Genomic DNA, 27,966 nt, shown 5'->3' on the forward strand with positions numbered 1-27,966 from the left:
CAATATCTTGAATCTTGACAAGTATAACTGACATGAATGATTTACTGGTTAAATTTGTGATGTACCTGTATACTTCAATATTTCATATGTGTTTTTTATGTTGTTTTTGTATACAGGGCTGCCTATGCAGGGAAGACATACCGCCAAAAATAAGCCCGAAATGCACCTCATGACTGAGAATACATCGGAAGAGTGAACAAAGCCAGAGATCTTCTGAAGTTGTTTGAAGGGGAGGGTGACAAGGTGACGGCGAGCCAGATAAACATGCTTGATCAGCTTTTGCAAGAAAAGGAGAAGAAGAGACGAATAGAGTACCAACAATCCTTACAAGAATCTGACCATCAACTACAGCAACAGGCAGAACGTGTTGGCACAGGTTTGATTGATTTATTAACCCCATACATTCATTCATACAATTACAGATTATTTGTAAACAGCATTCTACCACATGAATCAGTGCTACGGATTTCTACTAAAATGTTCTCATAGTGATGCCAACTACAACTGCACCATTTTGGAAAGTAATACTGTTTGCTTTGTTCATTTAACCATGATCTTAGTCAACACTTGAACACAATGCTCTTTTAACTTTGACTATTTGATAAATATTTCTTTTGTGCAGATTGTACCAGGCAGCTTTGGCAACAACAAATTCCAGAGGACTCTGAATCAACACAGATGACCAAGGTTCATCATCTGGCAGATGAAGAGATAGAGGAGAAGAATGAACTGCTAGAGTCTGAAGTCAACAAACTTACCATGAGAAGTGGAATACAAAAAACTAGGAACAGAAACAGGGGGCAAGATAGAGATATTCTAAAATCTGTGGTAGGTGAGGGAGACAGAGCAGAAGAACGTAAATTTAATACTACTTTCAGTGATTTTGTAGATGTGAAGATGGAGACACAAGTCCTTGCCACTAACCATCCTGAAATGGTGATGAAAACTGAGAAGTTATCAGCGTATGCAGATCATATCGTTAGTGATGCAGAAATCCCTGAAGAAACAAAGGAAGTGTACCTGGATGTGAGACGGGTAGAGAAAGGTGAGTTTAAGCTTTTATATTGTCTATGTATTCATTGGTGCCCCGGTTGATGTGACTATCTACAATTCCTCATATGAATATTATAATTGTACATGGTTACCACAACTATTGTCATCCATATGGTGCAAGGAAGACCTCTGATAAGATCGGGTGGCGGGTAGGCCTTTGATTAACACTTACTCATGACGGAGATGTTTTCAAATTCGTATCGGAAATAGATGATTTGCATAATTTTAGGTACAGTAAACATCCAGATGGAGTACTTTCATGACAAATATTTATGACTATTACATTGTCATGTGGTACATGAAATTATTACAGAGGTCTGACCAGTGTTTATAAAGAAAACATGTTTGATCAAATACGAATTCTGAGCTTGTTTGCACATGTTTGAGAATATCATTAAAAGAAAAAAACGCGGCCACATACCCGCGATACAGTGACTCACCAAATACTGGGTGATTATGCTTTACTATAATCATAGTGAAATAATTATATAATAATAAGACACGGAGGTCAGGGGCAGGACCACTGATTCCTACAGGCATCATACCACTCCTTCACCTTATAATCTGAGCACGATATAACACTATAGGCGTAAGCCAATATGAACCTTCTCCCAACCCTCATTTATTATCACTATCAAATCTATTTGCATCATCTCTGCTGAGTCATCACTCATTTTCATATCTGTACAAAGTCAAAATACAGCAACCTTTGAAAAGCCAAAATTAAAATCTTAAAACTCCAACCATGCTGTATGCAAAGAAAGATAACGGTTGCAATGTGTACATGTTGCTGCCCACTCATCGACGAGGCATGCCTCGACAACCACCTGCTCAAGTCAGCCTCAACAGAAACTTTAATGACCAAGTGTTCACTGCCGCCACTGTTTCAGCTGATCCTGGGACAGCAGACTACATGGCCAAACTGATAGAAGCCACTATCACAACTGCTGTCAACTCCACCTACTGTGAACTGCATTCAACCCCTGCCAATGATACCACCGACAACTCAACACCTCTCTCAGTGTTAAGCCAGCAAGTCGATCGGCTGGTGGGGTGTTGTCACCTGCTTCGATCACTGTCACACTACACAGGTCCAGCGACCCTAGCATCCTACTTTTCGTCGCTCAGCCGGGTTACACTGTTAACCCTTTTCCTGCCGAGCGAGTTGCACACCTTCCTGGCAACTTGTTAGAAAACAGCCTCGTTATAAGCACTTGCATAAGTCTGCATCGTATACATCTATTTTGCTAGGCATTTGGTGAGAAAATCGCACATTTTCGGGGTCGGTTAGCTATCTTTAATGGACAACAAAATGCCATAACAATTACTCCAACTGACCTGGCCACCATTGGTTGCACACAGCAGATCCACAACTGTAACACATCGCAGGATACAAAGCAGGTGTGTAGGAGCCCCAAAATTGATAAAGTGAGTGTCAAAATGTGCGTTGAAAATGACAAAGTGAGCGTCAAACTGAGCATGAAAAATGACGAAGTGTTAAACTAAGCGTTGAAAAAGACAGAGTGAACATCAAACTGAGCGTGGAAAATAACGAAATGAGTGTCAAACCAAGTACAGTTGCCAAAAATATTGGAAATGTGAAGCTTGAAAAGACTAGGCTTGTAATAGACATGTGGAGTGTTCATTGTAGAGTACACAGGTGCGTGTGGCATTGCTTGGATAGTCAATCAAAGGTCCAGGATTGAAATGTTAGGCCAAAAGCCAAACCTCGGTACTAGTGCTGAGAAGAGAAGCTATAAACTGAACAAATCAGCGAGAAGTCCGAACCCCTCCAAACCAAAACAAAAAACATCTGTCCTCAAAAAGTAACATCGGACTGTCAAAAATAGCTTCAAAAGTTCAAATCTTGTCTCTGGTAACTGGATTTGAATGATACATGCCAATTCGGGCGAAAATTCATAGTCCGGCCATTCTCCCATTGCCCTGCAGTCCACAATTGCACTGCATTGTCAGATGTGTACTTTTACTCCCATAATCCTTTGTACTTGAATGATCCCAAATGCAGTGCAAACTGAGCATGGAAAATGACAAAGTAAGTAAATATTCCATAAAGTGCTAAATCAAGCACTTTGACGCTCATTTCATCAATTTGGGACCCAGCTTACATACCTCCTGCAAAGCAAAAATAGCCTTTGAACAGGACAACCCTGTCATATTCCCATTCTCCGCCGCATTTTAAAACAAATAGCCTTCGACCCGGGCAACTTGTCACAGCCACATTCTCAACCGTGTCAAAACACACGACGGCTTTGCAAGCTGGTCCTATTGCTTCCATGTCTTCCTTGCATTTTAGGCTCTCTGCCAACAACACTATGCAATCCCCTAAGCTATTTACCATCGCTTTCTCGCTTCCAAAGCTCTAGTCTAGATAAAACCATTGACCTGAATGTTGCCCGCTACCAAGTCAACTGGATCGAGCAAACTTAGCAAGACCGAGAGCTCAACTTCCTGCATTTTTAACAACACCCACACCTCCTGCATGAATCATGCTCCACCTTCGGTCAACGACGTGACCTTGTTAAGACTGACTGCCCTAAAGGCTGGGACAGCACCAACAACCCATTCTTCTGGGAAAACCTAGCTCTGCATCATGCAGAGCTAGGTATAACGCCGTTAACACACAGCCCTGCCATGCAGAGCTAGGGAAAACCCAGCATCAGAGGCAGTCTGTGTATAATACACTTGGCGCAGCCAAGGGATAACACTATCAACCAGTACGTCACAAAGGAAGACTATACTCTCTCACCTACTCCCCTGCACCATTGCACTACCTATATGGCTACCTCGGAGCTGGGCTCCCTAACTCCAACCATACCTTGGCACCTCCTCAAATACCATGCTCAACACATGCGGCCATTTAGCAATACCTCTTGTTGTGGAAAAATTGAAGGACCTTGGTGTCACCTCGAACACTCTTACTATGGTACTCCATCTGCCGGATGATAAGCTACAGGATCTAGTTCAAACACTCCCCACCTGGCTACACAAATAACAATGCACAAAACTGGAGCAGCTGTCCATCATTGGCATCCCTAGCCTAGATTCCTTTTCCGTCCGCTTGCCTCCGTACCTCCGTCCCACTCCCGTCTAGTCTCGAGAGCAGTATTTCGAGCAAGAGTCCTAAAAATTGCTCATTTGAATGTCAATGGTCGCCAAGTGAGACCGTGACGTCACTAGCGTCCCTTCAAAGTCAATCACTGAAAATGACCCTCTCATGATTGGCCTATGACTTGGTGGGGCAGAGCTAATTAATATGACGTCAAATATGTCAATTATGTTGATACTGCAGCTCTGCCCAACCAAGTCACAGGCCAATCATGAGAGGGTCATTTTCAGTGATTGACTTTGAAGGGACGCTAGTGACGTCATGGTCTCAGTTGGCGACCATTGACATTCAAATGAGCAATTTTTACGACTCTTGCTCGAAATACTGCTCTCGAGACTAGACGGTAGTGGGGACGGAGGTACGGAGGCAAGCGGACGTTATAGAATCTAGGCTATGGCATCCCAAGCCTTGCATGCAAATGCATCCCAGCAGGATCCATCTTCCTCAGCTGATGGCCGTCTTTCAATTTGACGACTAAATTTCATCAACTGTTACGCAATCGGCGGGACACGCTGTATTTTCCCAGAAGGCATGTCCATGTTGCTGAAGTTAACATTGTCGACACAAATGCTTACTTCGATCAACGTATTGTAGGGAAGACTACGATATCCCTGTTCAACTGCATTCATCCTTTTCGTGTAGAAGCATGATGTTTACAGGGTTACTGGGCATAATTTCGGTTTTCCTACAATAAGTACAATAATTCGATCAATGTTTACCCTCTGATGAAAGGCAAACTAAAGGGAAACAAGCACATAAAAAATAGAAACAACAATAGAAAAAAAAACGGTTTAAAAAGAAAAAAATATATATTAAAAAGAAAGAAATAGACAAGTACACAGGCAAACAAGCAAACAATTGACGGATCCATTGTGAAACTAAAAATGGTCAAAAAAGATACAATGAACAAAAACAAAGAAGTGAACAAAAAACAAACAAGTAAACATGCAAACAAAAACAAGACTGATGGATCAATTGTGAGACTAAAAACGGTGAAAAAAGAAGAAAAAATAGCTTCAGTGACACTTGACTCACATTTGGTTCAAAGTGGCAGGCCACACTGAGTACTATACTTTATCATACATGCTATGCCTGTATTGCCATCCTCCTAGTGTTCTGAAACTACTATACTGTAATCTATATATATACTGTAATCGGAACTACTTCTAGCTACGTGTACGCGCTGGTATGTTCATGCATATAGAACACAATTGGAACTATTTTGTGATTATAAGATCTTGAGCATTTTGTTAATCTATTTAAAATCCAACAATCTATGGGTGTTTTTGTGTGAAGGTGGGGGCAAATTTCATAAATTATTGATAATTGCACAATCATCAAATACATCTCGAACAAATTTTACATTTTTGTCTAGCTTTTCGCATGCTCAGGAAAGGAGAACCCATTAAACATAACTGATTTGTCAATTTTGTGTAGTTAAAGTCAAAATATAAATTCCCTTTCCAAGGTTGATTTGTAGGCATTTGCTATTCTCACCAAACGATGCATGATAAAATTTTAAATTTTCGATTTGTAGGCATTTGCCTTTGATTTGTAGGCATTTTGCTATTCTCACCAAACGATGCACGATAAAATTTTAAATTTTCGATGGGAAAATGGCCTTCTACCTCTACCCAAATCAGTTCTGCTCTAGTGTATGTTTTTTTGGTGATCTCTCTTTCAAATGATTTGGTAGATGTTAAGAAAATGTCTTGTACATTTATTTATTTCATATACAAGGAAATGAGACCTGGTAAATTTGATTAAACTACCCTTTTCTTGTGAGTGTGCTAATTAATGCTGGAAAATTTTACAAAATCACTGAATTATTTCAGCCCTTCTATTAAAAATGAACTATTTTTGGTAGATGCAAAGAAATGTAATCAATATCATCTGTCTGTTGAAACCTTAAAATATTAACGGCAGGAACCAACAGTTTTTGTCTGGAATTTTTAAGGACTGTACAGAGATGTCTTTGCAGCTTTCAGGGACCACTCCGAGGAGACCCTAAATCTTTTAGAGACCACACTGACTTGACCTTGAAACTTTCAGGGACCACCCAGATGAGTCCTTGAAACTTTTAGGGACCATCCAGATGTGACCCTAAATCCTGTTGTGACCTTGAAACTTTCAGGGACCATCCAGATGAGTCCTTGAAACTTTCAGGGACCACCCAGATGTGACCCTGAATCTTTCAAGGACTATCCTGGTGTGACCTTGAAACTTTCAGGGACCACCCGGATGAGTCCTTGAAACTTTCAGGGACCACCCAGATGAGACCCTGAATCTTTCAAGGACAATCCTGATGTGACCTTCGCTCATCAGCTTGTGCATTCACAAGCATTACTTGGTAAAGCTGACAGGCAGAGGAATCATTGGAAAGATTTGGTCCAACTTCCTGCACATAAGCGTCAATATTCAGCACCTCGAAGTTAAGATTATGTAATGGCTTAACCCGGCGTCCTCATGGCTCTAATGTGTGACTGGTCGGCCGGCGCCGAAACACGTCTTTGCGTATTTATCACGCGACGAGATCTACAAGGCATGTTCTCCCTGGCATAAATGTGATGAACTGGGCAGTGGCTGAACCTTCAGTCCATTTAAACGAGCGTCTTGACGATTAATGGCAATGTACTCGCTTGTTGAAGTATGCTGTCGCTAGCCTGCGCGACACTGGTCTTAACAGTAAACAATTTGCAAACAATCATTTCAAGATGGCATACCTTGGGCGCATCGCACGATTGTGTAAGGTCCCGGGTAAGGTACATGTTGATCTTTTATGCTGTAAAGTTTTCCTACCGTTTAAAATATTGTGGTTGTATTTTACAGTCTTCATGATTAATTTGGAGATGCAGTCAATGCTGCTTTTCTCGTTAAGCAAGACACCGAATCGTACACCAAATAATATGGTCCTTGCTAATTAACATAATAAAGGTCACGGGTCACATTGTTGTGAGACTCTGCATTGTTTCAAGTCGAGTGTGTAAACGACACGACGTTCGAATGAATTTTGTCCACTGCACTAAATCCTTCGTCTGGAGGTTACCAATTCTGAATGTAGGACGTCCATTACCCCAATTATTTAATGACAGGACTACATGGAAAGCAACGGAATACTGGATATTGCCGATGAATTTGATGTATGTTACCAAGGTCCTTTGTGGAGTGACAGTGCTGTTCCCGATCTCGACAATGATGTCAGCAACTGTGATCGTAGCGTGAACATGACTAAGTCTATGAGTCCTTGAATCTTTCAGGGACCAATTGAGGTGTCCCTGAATCTTTCGAGGACTATCCTAATGTGACCGTGAAACTTTCAAAGACCGCCAAGGACGAGTCCTTGAAACATTCAGGGACCACCCTGATATTTCCCTGGATCTTTTAGAGACCACTCTGATGTGACCTTGAAACTTTCAGGGACCACCCGGATGAGTCCTTGAAACTTTCAGGGACCAACCTGAGGTGTCCCTGAATCTTTCAAGGACTATCCTAATGTGACCTTGAAACTTTCAGGGACCACCCACATGAGTCCTTGAAACTTTCGGGGACCACCCTGATGTGTCCCTTAATCTTTTTAAGGGACCACTTAGATATGACCCTAAACATTGTTTGAAATAGAAAAGAACCAATCAGATATGATCCCGAAACCTTCAAATGCATCCAGGTCCTCTAAACAATACAGCAATCATCAAGTTTTGACCTTTAATCTTGACATTTTCAAGAATGTGTATCAATGAGATGAAATATCCTTAAAAAATTGTCAAAAAGGATAAATTTACAATTTTTGAAAAGCAGATGGCTTTAAATACTACAATTTTTTTTATACTACTTTAACATTTAATTCGATAATAACAGTTTTGATATTTTCACTAGAAAAATTGATAATTACTAAATGCTTTGAGTAAACCCTCTCTTAGAGAGCATATTCTCTGACTTTTACTGTTCATCTTATAATCACAAAATAGTTCCAATTGTGTTATAATACAGCTGAACGAACAGAACTAATGACATAACGAAATGCTATTCAAATTTTCAATGTTTATTTCAGTTTGGGGGCACATGAACTGTCTTACCAAAAACAAACAAATTAACACATGGAAAATGTCTATGAATAGCACGAACCGAAATCACAACACGTCCTTTCGTGGTTCATGGTCCCGTCTGGTGTTTTAATGTCGTCTACTCTGCTGATGAGTACAGTCCTGTTGACTGTATCATGACAGAACCGCTATTACAAGTTTCGTATCGACAAGTTTTAATATCGAGGTAGTGAATTAATTCAACTATAGCTATAAATGAGCCACAAAAGTCCGACTGCACCTCTGACTGGAAATACACGACAGAGAAGGTGCACATAGCAAATTTAATGTTTTTGATTCATACATAATATTGAAAGAGATATTGAGAAAGGTCATGATCCTGTTCTGTGTAAGTTTTGGACACAAAGTATAAGATACTCCTAGGAAAGTCAAACTTTCGTATAAGTCATTTAAATAAATTTAGTTATTTATGCTAGTCAATAACGGAAATATATGATCAGGCGATGTAATTACCTTTGAAATATTTTACTTGTACTGCAACAAAATGTACATTACAATGAAAGAGTTACGACGCTGTACTCACGTAAAGTTTCTAAAATCTGGTCACAAATTTCTTTTCTAAGACGTTTTGCATATGGAACGTCTAAGGACATGTATAATTCTCTGAGATGACTGACTGATACTACAACTAATTCCACATTGCATTTGTAGATGATGTAGAGCTGCATAGACATGGCGAGCACTGTCTGTTGACTGCTGCTCACACGAGTTCGATTTTGACACGAATTTTGGCTGGCGTCGTAAGTTTGGTGAAGGGCTGAGGTTATGATTAACAACACAAAAATATCTAACTTTACACACTCCAGTCTACATTTCACGTCTAACGTCGTATATTAAACTCAAACGTAGACGTCCTTCAGATTGTGAAAACCTGTGTTGACATCTTAATATTTAAATTGTTCGTTCTGAAAGTGTACAGCAAACCTCGGATGAAGTGGAATGGCCCAACAACGCAATGATATCAACAAGTCAAAGGGGTGATTACACGAAGTTTGGTCAATACACGTCATATTCTCGTGATGTGTCCGCATTTTGAACAATCTAACATAGGTCAACCTTAGGATCAAGCATATCAAGTTTCAAAGCAATCCAGTAAGAACTTTAAGAGAAAATGATTTTCTGACCAAAAATTGGAAAAATTGCCCAATTTATAAAACTTCACCGCAATTTAAAAATCTGACAGAGACCAACACTAGGATCATGCATACCAAGTTTCAAAACAGGGGGACAATCAGTTTTAAACAAAAAAAAGATCTTTTGACCAAGAACGGGGAAATTGCCCATAGCCTAAATGCCACTTTGATAATTGCCCCATAATTTGAACAAGTCTAACTAAAGTCACCTTCAAGAACCTGCATACCAAGTTTCAACCAAATCTGGCCTGTGGTTATAGAGTTTTAGCAATTTCCATCATTTTCCCTTTTTTCCTCATTTGCATATTTGACACTGATAAGTTCAATTGAACTCATTCATGTCTCCACCCCTGGGTGCAACTCTACACCAAATATAAAGTTAGTAGGCGCAGCATTTTTGGAGTTTTTGATGTGGACGGACATACATCTGCACACACATACTATTACTAACAGAGTAACATACAGACATACATACAGACTTACAGATGCCACCAACTTACAATATTAGCTCTTTGGTACATATACAGATACCAAATGTGAGCTAACAAGAGATAGAAGAAGCAAATTTTTTAAACCAAACAAGTAAACAAGCATACAAACAAAAGACTGACGGATCAATTGTGAGAATTTCTGGAACAGACTAGATTCACATTGCTATGGGCATGGGATTCCTCTCTATTTAGGATCTGAGTATCAGCGAATATGCCTTGACCAATCAGTGTAAATGCACTGACCAATCAGTGTACATGCACTGACCAATCAGTGTACATGCACTGACTAATCAGTGTACATGCACTGACCAATCAGTGTACATGCACTGACCAATCAGTGTACATGCACTGACCAATCAGTATACATGCACTGACGAATCAGTGTACATGCACTGACCAATCAGTGTACATGCACTGACCAATCAGTGTACATTCACTGACCAATCAGTGTACATGCACTGACCAATCAGTGAACATGCACTGACCAATCAGTGCACATGCACTGACCAATCAGTGTACATGCACTGACCAATCAGTGTACATGCACTGACCAATCAGTATACATGCACTGACCAATCATTGTACATGCACTAACCAATCAGTGAATAATGCACTGACCAATCAGTGTACATGCACTGACCAATCAGTGTATATGCACTGACCAATCAGTGTACATGCACTCAGCAATCAGTGAATATGCACTGACCAACCAGTCTACATGCACTGACCATGAATCAGTGTACATGCACTGACCAATCAGTGAACATGCACTCAGGAAACATGAACTGATCAATCACTAACATGCAGTGACCAATCATTGATCATGCATAGACCAATTAATGGACAAGGACTGATCAATCAGTGCATCATGACTAATCAGTGAACATGCACTGACTAATCAGTGTACATGCACTGTCCAATCAGTGTACATGCACTCACCAACAAGTGAACATGCACTGACCAATCAGTGTACATGTACTGACCAACCAGTCTACATGCACTGACCAATCAGTGTACATACACTGACAAATCAGTGAACATGCACTGACCAACCAGTCTACATGCACTGACCAATCAGTGACCATGCACTGACCAATCAGTGAACATGCACTGATCAGTCAGTGAACACGCACTCAGCAATCAGTGAACATGCACTCAGCAATCTGTGAACACGCACTGACCAACCAGTCTACATGCACTGACCAATCAGTGAACATGCATGCACTGACCAACCAGTGTACATGCAATGACCAACCAGTGTACATGCACTAACCAACCAGTCTACATGCACTGACCAATCAGTGAACATGCACGCAGCAATCAGTGGACATGCACTGACCAACCAGACTACATGCACTGACCAATCAGTGACCATGCACTGACCAATCAGTGAACATGCACTGATCAGTCAGTGAACATGCACTCAGCAATCAGTGAACATGCACTCAGCAACCAGTCTACATGCACTGACCGACCAGTCTACATGCACTGATCAGTCATTGTACATGCACTGACCAATCAGTGTACATGCACTGAGCAATCAGTCTACATGCACTGACCAATCAGTGTACATGCACTGACCAGCCAGTGTATATGCTCTGACCGATCATTGAACATGCACTGACCGATCATTGTACATGCACGTACCAATCAGTGTACATGCACTGACCTGAATCAGTGTACATACACCGACCAATGACTAAACATGCACTGACCAATCACTAAACATGCACTGTCCAATCCAAAGTGACAACCCGTACGAAAGCTACCAGGTTGTGACAAGATAATGGTGCAAGTTTGCAACATTATTTGTCTTACAACTTTGTTACCAGGAGGTTACTAGAATGGTATTCAAGGTTGGCATTCATTGTTGACATGGGAATGGCTAGAACTGGTGCCAACTTTGTCAGAAGCTTGTAGACTTAATTACCTTGTCTGAACCTTGGAGACTCCCCCTTATCGCTTATGGCAATCTTTGTACATAGATTGGATAATGTTACATAACAGCTTTACATATCCTACTCCCCCCCCCCTTTTCCATTAATTTGGGGATAATACCAATATTCCTGCAAGCATTTTAGCAGTATATTGAACCATCACAAGTGGTTATACTTGCACATTAATACTGCACAGGTGTATACATAAGTATGTTTGAAAAGTCTTACCACTTAGGGACAGTGTCACTCATACATTCCACAACAGTCAAGTACAAGTTCTTAATAATGAACCAGATATAAGATATAAGCCATAGTGTAGGATGAAAGAATTTATTTATTGCTATAATGAAAAGGAATAGCAGTGTAAGTGAATAACACTACAAAAATGAGAGACAAGGCTTATATTGAAAGGTAACTTTTGTCAAATGTCCAGCCTTACAATATGCTCAAAAGTGAAGGATATTCAGGACCAACTTGTCAATACATGAAAAAACCTGACATACTTTCCTTTTTCACATGATAAATATAGATGTATGAATGCAATACATTATAAAGTGAAGGATAGGTTTATATTGATTACATCATGGAAATGTAAAAATTATTGTTAATAGGAAAGGTTACATGCAATCATACTTGTCTCGTTATTGAAACACGAGTTTGGTAACAGCAATTACATTTTGTGAATGTAAAACGCCCAATGTATAAAAATTATGAAGCCTTCTTCATCATAAAAATTACTATCATTTAAGTATTTGTTGTATGCACTTGTTTCTATGTTCCTGGTAAAATTTGAGATGCCTCTGTTTCATAATTATATTAATTTTAGAAATTAAACTCAGAATTCTGACTATCAATGTCATACAGTTCTCAACATTAGGCTGAAGTAATTATATCAGGTTGGTATTTGAATCAGATTCTTTGAAGTTAACGTCTTACTATCATATCATTGTCAGTTATAAAAAATATTTCTTCATGTAAATTATGCAACTACACTATTAAATATTTGTGGCAGTATGACTCGTAATGTAAATTACCTTTGCAAACAAAAAATTGAATATGAAGCATAAAACACTTGCTTTTCTCGTTAGTTAAAAAACCTATCATTACAAATCAACTCATTAAAGTCTATGTAAGCTAGATGTTATAATGACAGCACAAAATTGTAGACAAAAACAGTGAATTATGCGAAGCACATATTTGTGCCAGTGATGTAGCTTGTCATGATTGAAGTCAAATTCACTGAAATGAACACAAAGTAGCCTAAAAAGTCCCAAAGATCTACAAATTACTGAAATTTTTCCTCAGTGGAATTATATGGCTCACCAATTTATCTGTTTTTCTCTTTCTGCATTGCCTTGCTTGAGCACATTAATCGTTGATGACATCGTTGAAATTTGGTACACTGAGTCTGTCAGTTTGATATGTTTTGTGAATAAAAGCTGAAACGACAGAATTTTGGAACATAAGGGAGCGTTCAGTTTTTACGGCTGGGGGGGCGGCAAAATCTTGTCGCCGGTGTTCAAAAAAATATAGACCCCCCCCCCCTGCATTTTTCGTGAAAAAAAGATGACCCCCCCTTTGTCAGACGAAAAAAATTGATGACCCCCCCCCCCCCCGCTTAAAAATAACTAAAACCCATACGTCAAATTTACCCGCATGGTTTGGATTTGAACTCCAGTACGCCGGCCGCGCACTTTATTCGTGTAGCAAGATGCCAGTGAACAAACTTCTCAGCCACATCCATTGAAACGTCTGTTAATTAGGTCGACTGTAAGGCAATTTTTAACTTCATTTCAATAGACAACTCATGTCCATGGACATTGTATAAAGTGAACTTTATTGGAGTGGTTCGCCAAAGGCAGCCCTCCGGTTAAGAGGGTCATGGGCCATTACGTAAAGTCAACTTTATTCTAGTGGGCCACCGGTACCACCGGTAAAGAGGGTCGATCATGGCTATTGCATAAAGTAGACTTTACTGGACAGGGCTGCTGAAGGCGCACGGCCATTAAGATTGCCGTGGGGTATTACATAAAGTCAATTTATTGGAGTGGGCCGCCGCAGGCGGCCCGCCGGTAAGAGGGTCGATCATGGCCATTGCATGAAGTAAACCTAATTGGAGTGGGCCGCCAAAGGCGTCTGCCCTGTTAAGAGGGTCATGGGTAATACATAATGTATATTTATTGTAGTGGGCTGCCGAAGGCGGCCCGCCGGTAAAGGGGGTCGATCATGGCAATGGCATAAAGTGAACTTTATTGTTGGTATTATGTTTTTGAAAATGTGGTGACCCCCCCCTTTCTTACCAGTGAAAAAGCGATGACCCCCCTTTGCGGATTCCAAAATTTTGATGACCCCCCTGGATTTGCCGCCCCCCGAAGTTTACAATAGTAAGCTGACAGCCATTTCACTTCACAACCATAGACAAGCAGTCATAAATGCAAGGTTAGTTTGTAGGTGACTGTTACATAATACTGGGTGGATATGCGTTCTCAGATTTGGAAGGAGATAATATTCCCGCTCACAAAGTACAATGGTATAAATTACGTTGAGAAATACATAATTCACTCATGAGGTGCAGAAAGTTTTCTGCATAATGAAATTTTGGAAGACGCACAGTATGAATTCTCAACCATAATAACCCAACATTCAGAAAATATGAATGAAATGATCATGCTTGAAATGTGGAGAATTGTGACCTTCACAATGATCTGATGTTACTGAAGCCCTACAACCACTGTCAATAGGTGAAAATGAACATGGGATTGCAGAATTTGCAGAAGACAACACTTACCTAATTTCTTTACTATGGCGCGAAAATAACGCTGTTTAAATTACCACCAAACTTCCATGCGATGCTGTTCTGGTATTTTTCCCTGACCCTTATACAGTTGTCCTTAGTGACAATGATGAAAGAAACAGTCTGAACACTCCATGTTCTTCATTGAACCAATACACAAGAGTAAACTTCGTTCGAAGCCATATTAAATATCAGTCAATGAGAAAATATTATCCAATTGTAACAATGAAGTAGTATTTCAAACGCAGCAGACTGCCTAGATGCAGATGTGTTACATTTCAACGGTAACTTTGTTCACGCATTTGATTTGCCACCAAAGATAACAGACCATATTACGTGTTTCATTTGGACCAATCAGTGAGAAACATTCATATGATTGCTGATGTCATCCAGATTGATCAGGTTGATTGTAGTTGTTTTGTTCATGTAGTTGATTTGGCACCAGAGATAACAGGCATATCACATGTTTCATTCTGGCCAATCAGTAAGAAACATTCACATGATGACATCATCGGGCCACTGGACTTTTAGTCTTGAATTTGATGTAAACAATAATGGCAGTCTGCAGGCCTCATACATGTGGTAAAGTCGCTTTGGTCAGGTGGTGTTTTTCTTCCAGTATCTTCAAATTACTGTGACAAGTGTAACATTTGTGAATGTAGCTGTAAAATGTAAACTTTGCTGTGGTTGAAACACATTTGTTGTTCCCATCAGTGGTATAAGGTAAAATTGTATATTTATGTAAACAGATGCAGACGAGCCCGTAAGTAAACTTCCAAATATATGTGAAAGAGACTAGGACAGCCAAGTTTTGTAAAACTAATAAATCTGTATTGTAGATGGCAATGCACCTACCATTAACATTTATAATCTGAATGGAGTTTAAATGCCTTAGAATATGGTTCAGTATTAAAATATCCCTGTTCAAAATATAACAAAAAGATCTCAAAATATTTCTGTAGCATGACAGTCAATTTTATGTTTCTAAAAAAAATACATTTTTTGATTAAATAATTTGCTGCAACTATAGGTTCATGAATATTACTGGATGAAGAGTGAACAATTACTTAGTAATAAGTATTTTTTGCTAAAAATGTAATTGTTTTTGTTATGAAAGACAGAATATTTCAAGAAATTAAAAAACTACAAAAATGTTTTCCAATTGAAATATCTCATTGTTGTCATGATGTAACATTTTGCTAGCTCACTGATAATCTTATTTTATGGACTTACTACAAGGCTCACACATCCTTATGTAATCTTTATACGCCCTGCCTGAATATCATACAAGCAAGATGGACTTGGTACAAGGATTGTACAAGGTAGCCATATTCTTGTTGATTTCGCGTGAGGGTTGTTACAAAGATGGGCAACTTCTAAGTCAGTATCAGGCAAGTTTATCAAGGATGTCACAAAGTCAACACTACGTTGCAGTTTGTTGGGGCAACCTTGTAACTTTCGTACGGGGTACATGGGGTGCACCGACAAATCAGTGTACTGCATGCACTGACCAATCAGTGTACATGCACTGACCAATCAGTGTACATGCACTGACCAATCAGTGTACATGCACTGAACAATCAGTGTACATGTACTGACCAATCAGTGGACATGCACTGAACAATTAGTGTTCATTCACTGATTTGATAGTCATTGAGCATGCAAAGACCGACACACATGATGAAAAATGATGAAAAACTTATTCAACATTGACAACCACTGTCCCTATAGACTAATAGACTTTTGTTTTTCATTACTTTAATGTGAAATGTTAAAAAAACACAACTTTTAAATTGATTTAAATCAGCTATTTGTTAATCCTACTATAATGGACTTTAGAATCTAGAATTTTAATCATCAAATTGTACAGTACTCTATATCAGAATATTTATCAAGTTTACCATGATCTTTAAGCCACTTTCATTTTATGCAAACACCCACAATGAAGATCAAAAGTTACCCTGCTCCAAATTTGCATTTTGGTGTCATATGCTGATGTAATCACCTAGTAAAATATAACAGCTATGTTGCTAGGTTACTAGTCGCAGAGGATTCTTTGTATTCAATCTGTGCTGAGAGGTTAAGAGGGACTCACCCCATTCTAATACACTGTACCCTCCTTCAACTGCTATAGTAGCTATCTTCTTTGCCAGATCCTATATGGTAACTTGATAATCAGGCTTATAGTATCCACTGTTGTGATAATGACCCCTGTTCACATTCATCTATACACTGTTTATGGATGCAGTGTGTAGCAGTTATCAAGTCATTGCCTCGTGATCCTAATTCTTCTATCATAAATACATACATAAAATAGGAGCAACAAGGGAATTACAGAACCAGCCATGGCACAGTTGTAGCAAATTTATATAGTTTCAAAAGAATCAAAAGGGGGCCCCGGAACAAATTATAACCACCTGTGACTGCCCTCAACAAATAGTTATAGTAACTACCTGTGTCTGACCAGTAATCCTTCATCAGCATGACTGATGACACTGGCTGAACAATTGGAATCAGCAACATGATTCAATGATCACTTGCAAATCACTTGACTGAATTTGGCTATTGTATACTGAAGGTAGGGTAGGTGACCCCTACCTGTCACAATTCAATTCAGAGTTGGAGCCAGCCATATAGCTTAAATTACACATCAAAACCGATTGGATTCATGGTCAAGAACTGAAGCATTATAGTCATCAAACATGTGCAGGGTTATCCTCATGTTGAGACCAACAGGTGAAGAGTCCCTCTTGCTTCCATGAAACTATCTTTTGCACAGCTGTGTCTCAGTTACACCAATGATGAGAGCAGAGTATTCTTCACATTGCATCTGTTATGTCACACTAGATATATCTGAAACTGTGGTTTTGTCTTGAGGAGCAACATACTTCTGCTAGTGTTTCTTGGGGTCTCATATGAACCAAGATCCCAATTGTGTGAAAGTTAATTTTGACTCATTGCTTCCCTGTTGTTTCCCTGTTGTGGCTTGAATTGGTATTGTCTTTAACTGTTGGGCATACTCCATATAGAAAATATTCCATTATTTGACCAATTTACTATCGAGTCTCACAAAACATTAAACTGTAAACTTCTACAATTAACCTGAAATATGGTAGATAAAGTGTATAGTACCAGTATATACCTGTAATCTCTTTAATGTTATTGCTTTACCCCAAGTAATTTTCTTGCCAGTCTTTTGATTTCATCCAAATTTGATCCTAGATTGAGCAGGTTCTGCTATGGCATATATGACAGCCTGTTTTCTCTCAGTTCTCTATGGAACTGAAGAGTAAAGTGGAAAAGCATCAAAACACCATGGCGTTTGATTTACATTAGTAATGAGATAGTATTGACAGCTTTTAGACAAAGTCAAAGTTGTAGTGCTAAACACTACGATAACAACAATTTAGCAAATTTCCTCATTTAGTTCAAAACAATTGACAAATGCCGGACGACCTCTCAGTCTAACACATACCTTCCGCAACGTTAAACACTATTTCAAAGATAGCATGGCCTAGAAATTTACCTCAGACCAGGAGATGCTATTTTTCCAAAAAAAAATCGACTGAATCTTGACGACACGAACACGGTCAACATCGCGCCTGACCCGGCCCTGGCCCTGGTTGCAATACATGTGGCACCCACGGTAACGCGACCAGCTTCGAGTTAGTTGTTTCTGCAAATTATTCACGTAATTCCTTTGTTGTTGTGTCATGTATATGAGGCAAGTAGAGAAAAGATGTGATGCATTATGAAAAGAAATTTCTTTTTTCATTTCCAACATAACAAATTAACCTGAAAAATATAGTATTGTGTTGAGCATATTGTCCAAGTCTGTGGACTTGCAGAGCCAGAAACTGACTGTCAGTATGTTGCGATTTCAGACAGTGCATGGGAAATGTTCAATCTGATGACAATGATAATAATTGCTTCAAAGTTTACTGTGCATTTACACTTGTCAAGCTCTGCAAAGCGAAACACACGCTCATCTTTTCCTGTATGTGTGCATCTTTATTATTACATGTATCTATTCTACTTATAAGTCACATTGGACAATTTATCATGTATGTCCAGACAAAACATACAATTACTTATACTCAAATTACTTATTACTCAAATTTTGGGTATGGGGGAGTATGTCATGCAGAATTCTTGCAAGGGGACAGGGGTGATTTTCAGGACTAGTGGCCAAAGTCTTCTCACACCCCAATCTTTTTTGAGACAATGACTGCTCCCTTACCTTGATTATTACCAATCTTTATATGAAACTTCTGGTGATTCAATTTCAAAAAAACAGTTAGGTGAATTAAGATCATTTTGACTGGAAATTTTAATATTTCAAGTGAGTTTTTGAACATGTTAATAAATTATTGACAGGGTTAATTTTACAGGCCAGGCACATATGTTGGATATACAAATTCATGTGTGACTTAGTAAACACCTATTGCCTGGTCATGAGGGCTATAGCCACCGTCTATTACCCCGAGGGCCGTGTGTTACCAGAAACACATCGCTATTCCCCGAGGCCGTAGGCCGAGGGGTATAGCGATGTGTTTCTGGTAACACACGGCCACGAGGGGTAATAGACGAGCGCTATAGCCCGAATAAAGACCAGTCTATAGGTGTTTTATAACACACCACATGCTCATGTTGTATTGTTATATAGTTTTTAATGTGTTTTGATATTTTGCACGGCAACAATCCATTGTGACAAGTTTACTGGGCGATGTTTCCACAGCGGTTTCACTGAGTTGTACGTGGTACCACTTTCTTTCAAAAAATATTCTAAGCATACCTAGCGACATCCTTAGTTGCACCTTAATCTTTTCCGTCGATGAGCTGTTCAAGTTCCTACGCTGTTGGAATGTTGGAAAATCTGTTTTAGAGAATGTGCAGTCACCTATCTTGGACGCACATCACGTTCTAGTCACCCGCCATTGTTGCAAAGCTGCAGACGACACTACGGTCACGTGACCGGGCACTTTTCCAAATTTGGTCAGAACTATTTCCCTAGGGAATAGCTTTTCAAAAAATAGCGTCAATGACACTGTAGCTCCCATCCTGGACTATTTAGTGTTTGTTCTCTGGTCAGATATTTGAACATGTGTGAAAGGGATAAAGTGCATGAAGTGAAAATACTTAAATGAAATGTACTGGAGACAGTGAAATATGTTTAATGTAATTATTCAGATATAAAATGGAAAAAATACAGAATTAGATATATCGAATACTGTGATACAACCATTAACTCAACAAGTCATTTACAATGACATAGTCCCCACTTGTAATAGGAGTATTAGTCTTGATGGGGCAGGAAAATGTGATCATTAAGAAGTATCACTGGAGTGTATATGTTGAGATCTATGGGCACATAGGTCTATGTTGGTGTTCCCAATTTGAAACACATGAGGCATGTCTAAGTTATGGTTCTAAATCGGGAAAAAAGATCAGACCTCTAGCAGTATTGGCCAGCCAAGAAATACATATGCGCATTATAAATGAGGTACAAGATGTGACATCTTAAGGTCTAATATCCTATCAAAATTGGAGGGTATAGAACTTGTGGTTACTGAAATATGCATATATATGTATAATCAAGGTCAAAGGTCATCGAGGTCACATGACATTTTGAAAAAAAAATTATATTGCTAATTAATCCCTATATGCCAAAAAATCAGATCTCTAGCTCTATTCGCATGCTCAGAATTAGATGTGTATATAATTAATGAGGTAAAGCCTGTGTGGTCATAAGGTCTCCCATCCTACTAAATACAAAGGACATAGCACTTGTGGTTACTTATTTATTGACATAAACATATATTTTAGGTAAAAGGTCATCGAGGTCACATCACATTTGGTCAAAAATTTCTCTCCTATAGTTATCCCTATATACCAAAAATCAGACATCCAGCTCTATTGGCTCGCTCAGAATGAGATATGCGCATAATTATTGAGGTACAGTATGTGGCGTCATAAGGTGTCCAATCATACCAAACATGAAGGGTGTAGCACTTGTGGTTACCGAGTTATGGAAAAATATGTATATTTGAGGTCAAAGGTCACCGAGGTCACGTGACATTTTGTCAAAAAAATTGTATTGCTAAGTTATCTCTATATACCAAAAATCAGACCTCTAGCTCTATTGGCTCGCTCAAAATTAGATATGTGCATAATTAATGAGGTACAATATGTGGCGTCATAAGGTGTCCCATCATACCATACATGAAGGCTGTAGCACTTGTGGTTACTGAGTTATGGACAAATATGTATATTTGAGGTCAAAGGTCACTGAGGTCACGTGACATTTTGTCAAAAAATTGTATGCTAAGTTATCCCTATATACCAAAAATCAGACCTCTAGCTCTATTGGCTCGCTCAAAATTAGATATGCACATAATTAATGAGGTACAATATGTGGCGTCATAAGGTGTCCCATCATACCATACATGAAGGGTGTAGCACTTGTGGTTACTGAGTTATGGACAAATATGTATATTTGAGGTCAAAGGTTACCGAGGTCATGTGACATTTTGTCAAAAAAATTGTATTGCTAAGTTATCCCTATATACCAAAAATCAGACCTCTAGCTCTATTGGCTCGCTCAAAATTAGATATGTGCATAATTAATGAGGTACAATATGTGGCGTCACAAGCTGTCCCATCATACCATATATGAAGGGTGGTAGCACTTGTGGTTACTGAGTTATGGACAAATATGTATATTTGAGATCAAAGGTCATCAAGGTCACATGACATTTTGTCAAAATATCCGAGATATCTGCGTGAACGGATGGACTCACGGATGGACGAACAGACGGACATGACCCAATCTATAAGCTCACTGGACTTCATCCGTGGGGACTAAAAATTGTGTCACTGCATCCTTTTTGCAATATGAATACGATGAGAAACTAAATTTTTATTTTTCGTGGCCTTATACATGGGAGTCTATGGAGATCTGCCTTATACATGGGAGTCTATGGACGTGTAAACTAAAATATGCAAATTTCACCACGATTTGCCCAAATTTGCGAAAGGTCACTCCTATGCACTTCCATACCAAGTTTCAAATCAATCGGACTTGTGGTTTCAGAGCAGGAGATTTTTTTGACCAAAAATGGGAGAAAATTACAAAAAAATTCATGAAAAATAGCAAGTCCAAGATACTGACCCAAGATGTGCACAATCATTTCATGTCAGCCAAAAGTACTTACATGCTAATTTTTCATGTAATCTGCTCAGTGGTTATTGAGTTTTTTCAATTTTGACTGTTTTTACATTTTTTCACTTAATTTGCATATTTTTGGCAATGACAACTTCATTTGAACAAAATCTCATCTACAGCCCATCATCCATGTACACACCAAATATCAAGATGAAATGTACAGCGGTTTTGGAGTTTTTGATGTTGACGGACAGACATACAGACATACAGACACACATACATACAGACATTTCCCTAGCCTATAAGAATAGCTTCCATTGCCATATATACATATGGCTATGGGAGCTAAAAATGCCCTCTGACGTCACTTTTGTCGATTTGGTGGGAACTAGACGTATCTATTTTTTCATCACGTGACATATTCTGGCGCATCGCGACACGGAATGAGCATGTGACGTGTTATAAACTGAAATATTCTGTCCAGTATGGGTGATCCATGATCTCAAACCCTTACCACAACTGAAGGTGTAGTGTGGAATATCTGTTCTCAAATCACATCTTGTTGGAACCAATCAAATCGAGTGCCGGGTTAAGAAGACCCATGGGGCCCAAGGAATGGAAAATAACACTCTTGGTTACTATGTAAGCAGATCAATGAGCCTTGAAATTTGGCCAAACTTGATTGTGTATAAGTCTGCTGTGTTCGCTATGGGTGGCATTTCATTTCTTTGAGATCATCATAGTAACCTATACCTTCAGTCATAGTTAAGATTGGAGTTGGTAGAGTATAATACACAACTTGTCCTGCAATTGAACTTTTGTACAAAGACAATAATTAAGACACCAAGACAACCAAAACATGGCTGTGCAGTCTGAGAATACAAATGTTCAGAGAGATGATGGGGAGGAAGACTACAGATATACAATAGACACACTATACCCAGTGACCAGTCCCATTGCACACATCAGGATGCCAGTACACAATGATGTGAAGTTGAGATGCATAGTACCTATTGTGCATGTTTTGCAATGTTCAACAAATTGTTGAGCTCTGTCATATATAAATTTTGACTTGCTACTAAAGTGTTTGATGTTTAAGTTCATGTTCATCTAAATATTAAAGACAAAAAAACAAAAAGAAAGATATCCCGACGGTGAATGATGTTCTGCAGAAAGTGACAGTAATGAAAAATCTTGGTATACGGTAGTTCTCTTTTTGGAGGATGTGATATGGCCCTGAAAAGGGCCGTTTGGTTTGTGTGTACTGTATGATATATATGTACACGATATAAAATTTCAGGCTCAGTTGAACCCAAAGGCATCTTCACCATGGCAACAGCTATCAGGGAGGTCACCTGTAGAATGGTGACATCTTCATTGTCTGCTCTATGTCTTCATATTTTCATAAACTCTGACATCTTCCCTATCATCCAACGTGTCCAATCTAAGTACTTCACCATGGTGGTTGGACTTGTGACATCATCTCCAAGTCTGTTAGTCACACTGATTTCACTGTAGTGGTCTTCAAAAATGCTGTCTTCAATAACCTGTGAAAAATGTAAGGATAATCTGGGTTAGTTTGAAGAGAAAACGATGTACATGTGATTTTATACACAAGTATATTTAACATTGTTTAATGTACATTATCTTATTCTGTGTATCATATTCTACATAAATGATCACTTTTCAGTGAAGTGACTGAATTGCCAAAAACACATGTGTAAATGGAAACCTGTACAACACAATATTTTTAAGAGTTCAGAAAGAATTACAAATCCTGGCATGTACAATTTATCAAGTGATTCTTCAACTCAGTTGAAGTCTGAAGTTCTTCAAACTCCTTGAAGTTCAAGGAGTCAGGATGATCATTATTAAAATAAGCTATTCATGGTTGACATTATTGCTAAGATCATTTCATTTGATATCACATTCTGGAAGGCAAAACGGGGAATTGGATGAGAAAAAAAATGCAAAAGTTTAGTGATTGACAGAAAATCAGAGATAAAAATGCAAACATTTACAGAGTATCAATGAAATAATTTTGACAGCCTTTAAAATAGTACTGGATAAGAAAGAAAACAATTTTATCAACCTATTGCTGAATAACGCACTTGTAAGAAATGAGTGTACCAACAATCAAATGACACAGTTACAGTATTCAGTGAGTATGAGACTGTGTGAAGGAGAGCTGCAGTGAGTGTGAGACTGTGTGAAGGTGAGCTGCAGTGAGTGTGAGACTGTGTGAAGGACAGCTACAGTGAGTGTGAGACTGTGTGAAGGAGAGCTGCAGTGAGTGTGAGACTGTGAAGGAGAGCTGCAGTGCTAGAAATACCTTGCACACAAAAAGTGTTGAAGAAAGGCAGAGACAGACAGAATTAGATAGAGAAAGATAGAATAGGATACTGGATAGTGACTGTTAAAGAAAGATACTGCGTCAGCGTGCATAATAGTGACTGTTAAAGAAAGAGTGTCACACACAGAGGCATAGTAACCTTACATGGGACAGATTATGAGAAAATGTTCGCACGTTTTGATATGACAGTCAGTCAATTCTGCAGTCTCTAGTTAGAAAAAATCTGAGTTGAACCTCTTATACCATAAACAAACACTGTTTAAGTTTAAAGTGAAGTTTTTAAATGGTCAATGGAAACAAGAAAAAATACAACAATATTAATCATCTAATATTTTTAATCTTTGTAGACTATAATATTTTTAATATTTGTATTTGATTCACTAGGGTTTAAAATATTGAACAAAATCTCATTTGATATGACCTTCAAAATCAACAAATGTTGAAGATGTTTATCACAGTACATAGCAAACATCTAAGAGGTCACAACAAAAACATCTCTGGAATATTCCAAAAAATGTCTTGAAATGGAACATCAACCAAAGTTTTCTATCACAAGCATGGAATCGAGTGTATTCAATTTAAGATAAGATTTGTGATGATTTAGAAAAAATACATTATTTTTATGTACTGTGAAAAGAAAAAATCATAGCTTACACTGTAAAACACATCTAACAGTAACACAGCGAGTAAATGTTTATCTTGGAATTGAAGTACATGTATACAGTGAATACAGATATTGTGAACATACTCTGGCAGACACAGAAGATCTAAAACAAAAATATATTTCAGTATGGCCAACACAAGAAACAAAACAAAGGAGTAAACACTTCAGGCAAAGCAAATTTAGGAGCACACATTATTGAAAAAAATTCAAAATCAAAATGCTACATAGAATACATTTTGCAAATTTTTTTTGACAAATTTGTACACACTGCAGGAATATTATATAAGTTTATCAATTTTGACAAAACAGATGTTTTTGAGAAAATAAAAAAAAACAAAAAAACTAAAATTCCATATGGAAAAGAAATACAATTCAGTATGGTCAACAATAAACCACAACATAAACAGTTATAAATTTGAAGCATAGATTATTTCAGTAAATTTAGGGTCACACAGTATTTCAGTGAATTTCGGATCAAAAGATAATAAGAAAAAAAAATTGCAAAACAAAACGTAATTTGCAAAATAAAACTGACAAATATTTACACACTTGGGCAAAGTATGTAAGGATTGATAAACATTGACCAAACAAATTGAAAAAATAAAACTATGGCATAAACAAATCAGTGACTGCAAGTATTTGAAAACTGAAATGGGCTTACAGTGTGACAGATTGTCAGGTCAGGGAAATTTCTGTGAGAAACTACGGGGATCAAATAGGAAACACAAAACCACAAATAAAATTTAGGAGAATGTTGAAAAAAAATTTGGTTGTTGATAATAACAACAAACAAAACAGCAAACAAACAAACAAATAGGAAAACACTTTGTATCTGTGATTCATGTCAAAACACAAAAAATCAATTTACAACATGGCAACTCTCTGTAAAACATCAGCTAATCAGCAATACAATGACTTAACTTATGGACTGAAAATCACATTTTATCAATAAAATGCAAATATGTTGCCATGGAAACATATGAATTACATTAACATGTGCCTTTTAATTGAGGTCAAAAAAACATCAAATCAATTTACAACCTGGCAACTCGCTGTAAACATGAGCTAATCAGCAATACAATTACTTACCTTATGGACTTAAATCACATTTTTATCAGCAAAATTTAAATATGTTGCCATGGAAACATGTGAGTTACATCAACATGTATTTGTGATTGAGGTCAAAACACAACAAAACAATTTACAACCTGGCAACTCACTGTAAACATGAGCTAATCAGCAATACAATTACTTACCTTATGGACTGAAAATCACATTTCCATCAATAAAATGCAAATACGTTGCCATGGAAACACGTGAGTTACATAACAATGTAAGGAAGTTGTTCCTTTAAATGTTCCATGTGTTTGTGTAAACAAAAGAAGTTTGTATTCAGTCAAAATTTGTGAGATCAGAAAATGTTTGACTTCATAGAAATTGTAGTTTGCAATTTGACCTTTGACCTTTGTTTATGTTTTTGTTTTCCCTAGGCCATCCGGTCAAGGGGAGTGTCCTTGAAGTGTTTGGGTCTGGATCAATGCCAGGACAATTTAGTGGGGCCGAGGGAATATACATCAAGAACAACGGTCAATGGGTTATATGTGATGTAAACAATCACAGAGTTCAGGTTATTGATCCAATCCAACTCTGCTGTGATCTTATCTTACAATTCCATGCATTCCCAAAGTCATTTAATCCATGGAATGTCACAGTGGATGAAGACAATGACCAATACTTTATGACTGACCGAGGGAATGGCCAAGTTGTGGTGAGTTCTGGACAAAGCAAGATTTTAAACTGTTTTGGACGCAAAGAAGGAATTGATCCAACAGGTATCTGCTTGAGTCCTGATGGTTTTATATTCATTGGTGACTTGAATGGATATGTGAGAAAATATAATAAATCTGGTGAACACATTGCAAGAACTGAAAAAGGACAAGTCAGTAATCCCTGGGATCTGATTGTGAATAAGAAATGTATTTTTGTATCAGATTGGATCAGGAGATGTGTTCATGTTTTGAATCACCAGATGCAAAGTATAAGAGACATTGGCAAGGGACACTTAGAGGGACCCTATGGTTTGTGTTTTGATCACCAACAAGATGGCATATATGTTTGTGATCAGAGTGGGCATAGAGTGGTTCACTTCAATTGTGATGGTGAATTTCTCAGCTATAAAGGTCAAGGTCAGTTAGAGTATCCCCGTTACATTGCACTGTGTAAGGATAATCCATACAGATTAGTTGTAACACAGCCACGCTGTGTTAAACTACTGTACATATAAGCAGACATGACACCACATCATGTCAACTCTGCAGGGATATCTCTAGTGAAAATCTACAAATTTTCTGACAAATTTTACACAACTCATTGCAACTGGCAGGCTGTAAATGTGTATTTTTGAAGGTACTTTACATATTTTATACTTTTGGATCAAACATTAATTTGGCATCTTGGACAGACCAATTCACCCAATCTGATTAAAATCAGATGTAGAGTACAGCGACGTCTATACTTACACAGTATTCTCTTGTTGTTGAAAGGCGACAGCAAGAAAATACCGCACAAGTATTGACGTTGCCGTACTCTACACTGATTTTAATCAGATTACAATTCACCCAATGTTTATGGAAAATTGAGTATTTTCTGATTTTTCTAACAGCAGCCTTTTGCAATTTTATTGTGAAATATTTGTCAGAATAATTTTTGACTTTCACAGATGTGTGCATGAGTGTACAGAAACATACATAGAAGCAGACATGACAATATAACATGTCAAGTCTGCAGGTATGTTTCTGGTGAAAATCTACAACTTTCCAGACGAATTTTACACAACACAATGCAACCGACAGACTGTAGCGATTGAATTTTATTGGAAATTTGAACAATTTTGATTATTTCAGCTAGATTTTGGATCAGAAGATAAGTTTTCATTCATATCACCAGTAAACACTGAACTTTGATGGAAAAACTGATTCTATCTGAACATTTTTGAAGTTCAGTAAATTTGCCCGTGACAGATCTCACTCCGTGGGCGCAAGAAAGGCGTAAAACTTAAAAGTGCGCAAACACAGTGTTGCATTGTGTTGGTAAAACTTGCCAAAAATATTGACGACTTTCACAGACATGTGTGTGCAGAAACGTACCTT

General features: G+C 38.2%; 1 protein-coding gene across 1 annotated transcript; it reads left to right on the forward strand.

Annotated features, from left to right (window-relative positions):
- Positions 1–601: 601 nt before the first annotated feature.
- On the forward strand, positions 602–27,966 carry LOC139129723 (E3 ubiquitin-protein ligase TRIM71-like). Its single transcript, XM_070695405.1, has 2 exons — positions 602–1,045; positions 26,308–27,966. The coding sequence occupies exons 1-2, from the start codon at positions 679–681 to the stop codon at positions 27,099–27,101; spliced, it is 1,161 nt and encodes a 386-aa protein (XP_070551506.1). The 5' UTR covers positions 602–678; the 3' UTR covers positions 27,102–27,966.

The sequence above is a fragment of the Ptychodera flava genome, chromosome 3, assembly GCF_041260155.1.
Source record: "Ptychodera flava strain L36383 chromosome 3, AS_Pfla_20210202, whole genome shotgun sequence".
In the NCBI taxonomy this organism is placed as follows: domain Eukaryota; kingdom Metazoa; phylum Hemichordata; class Enteropneusta; family Ptychoderidae; genus Ptychodera; species Ptychodera flava.

What these genes read in the sequence shown, in the direction of transcription:
- LOC139129723 (XM_070695405.1), top strand. Translation starts at nt 679, where the DNA reads ATGACCAAGGTTCATCATCTGGCAGATGAAGAGATAGAGGAGAAGAAT. An exon ending in TGTGAGACGGGTAGAGAAAG is followed by an intron (nt 1,046 to 26,307) that starts GTGAGTTTAAGC and finishes TGTTTTCCCTAG; the next exon opens with GCCATCCGGTCAAGGGGAGT.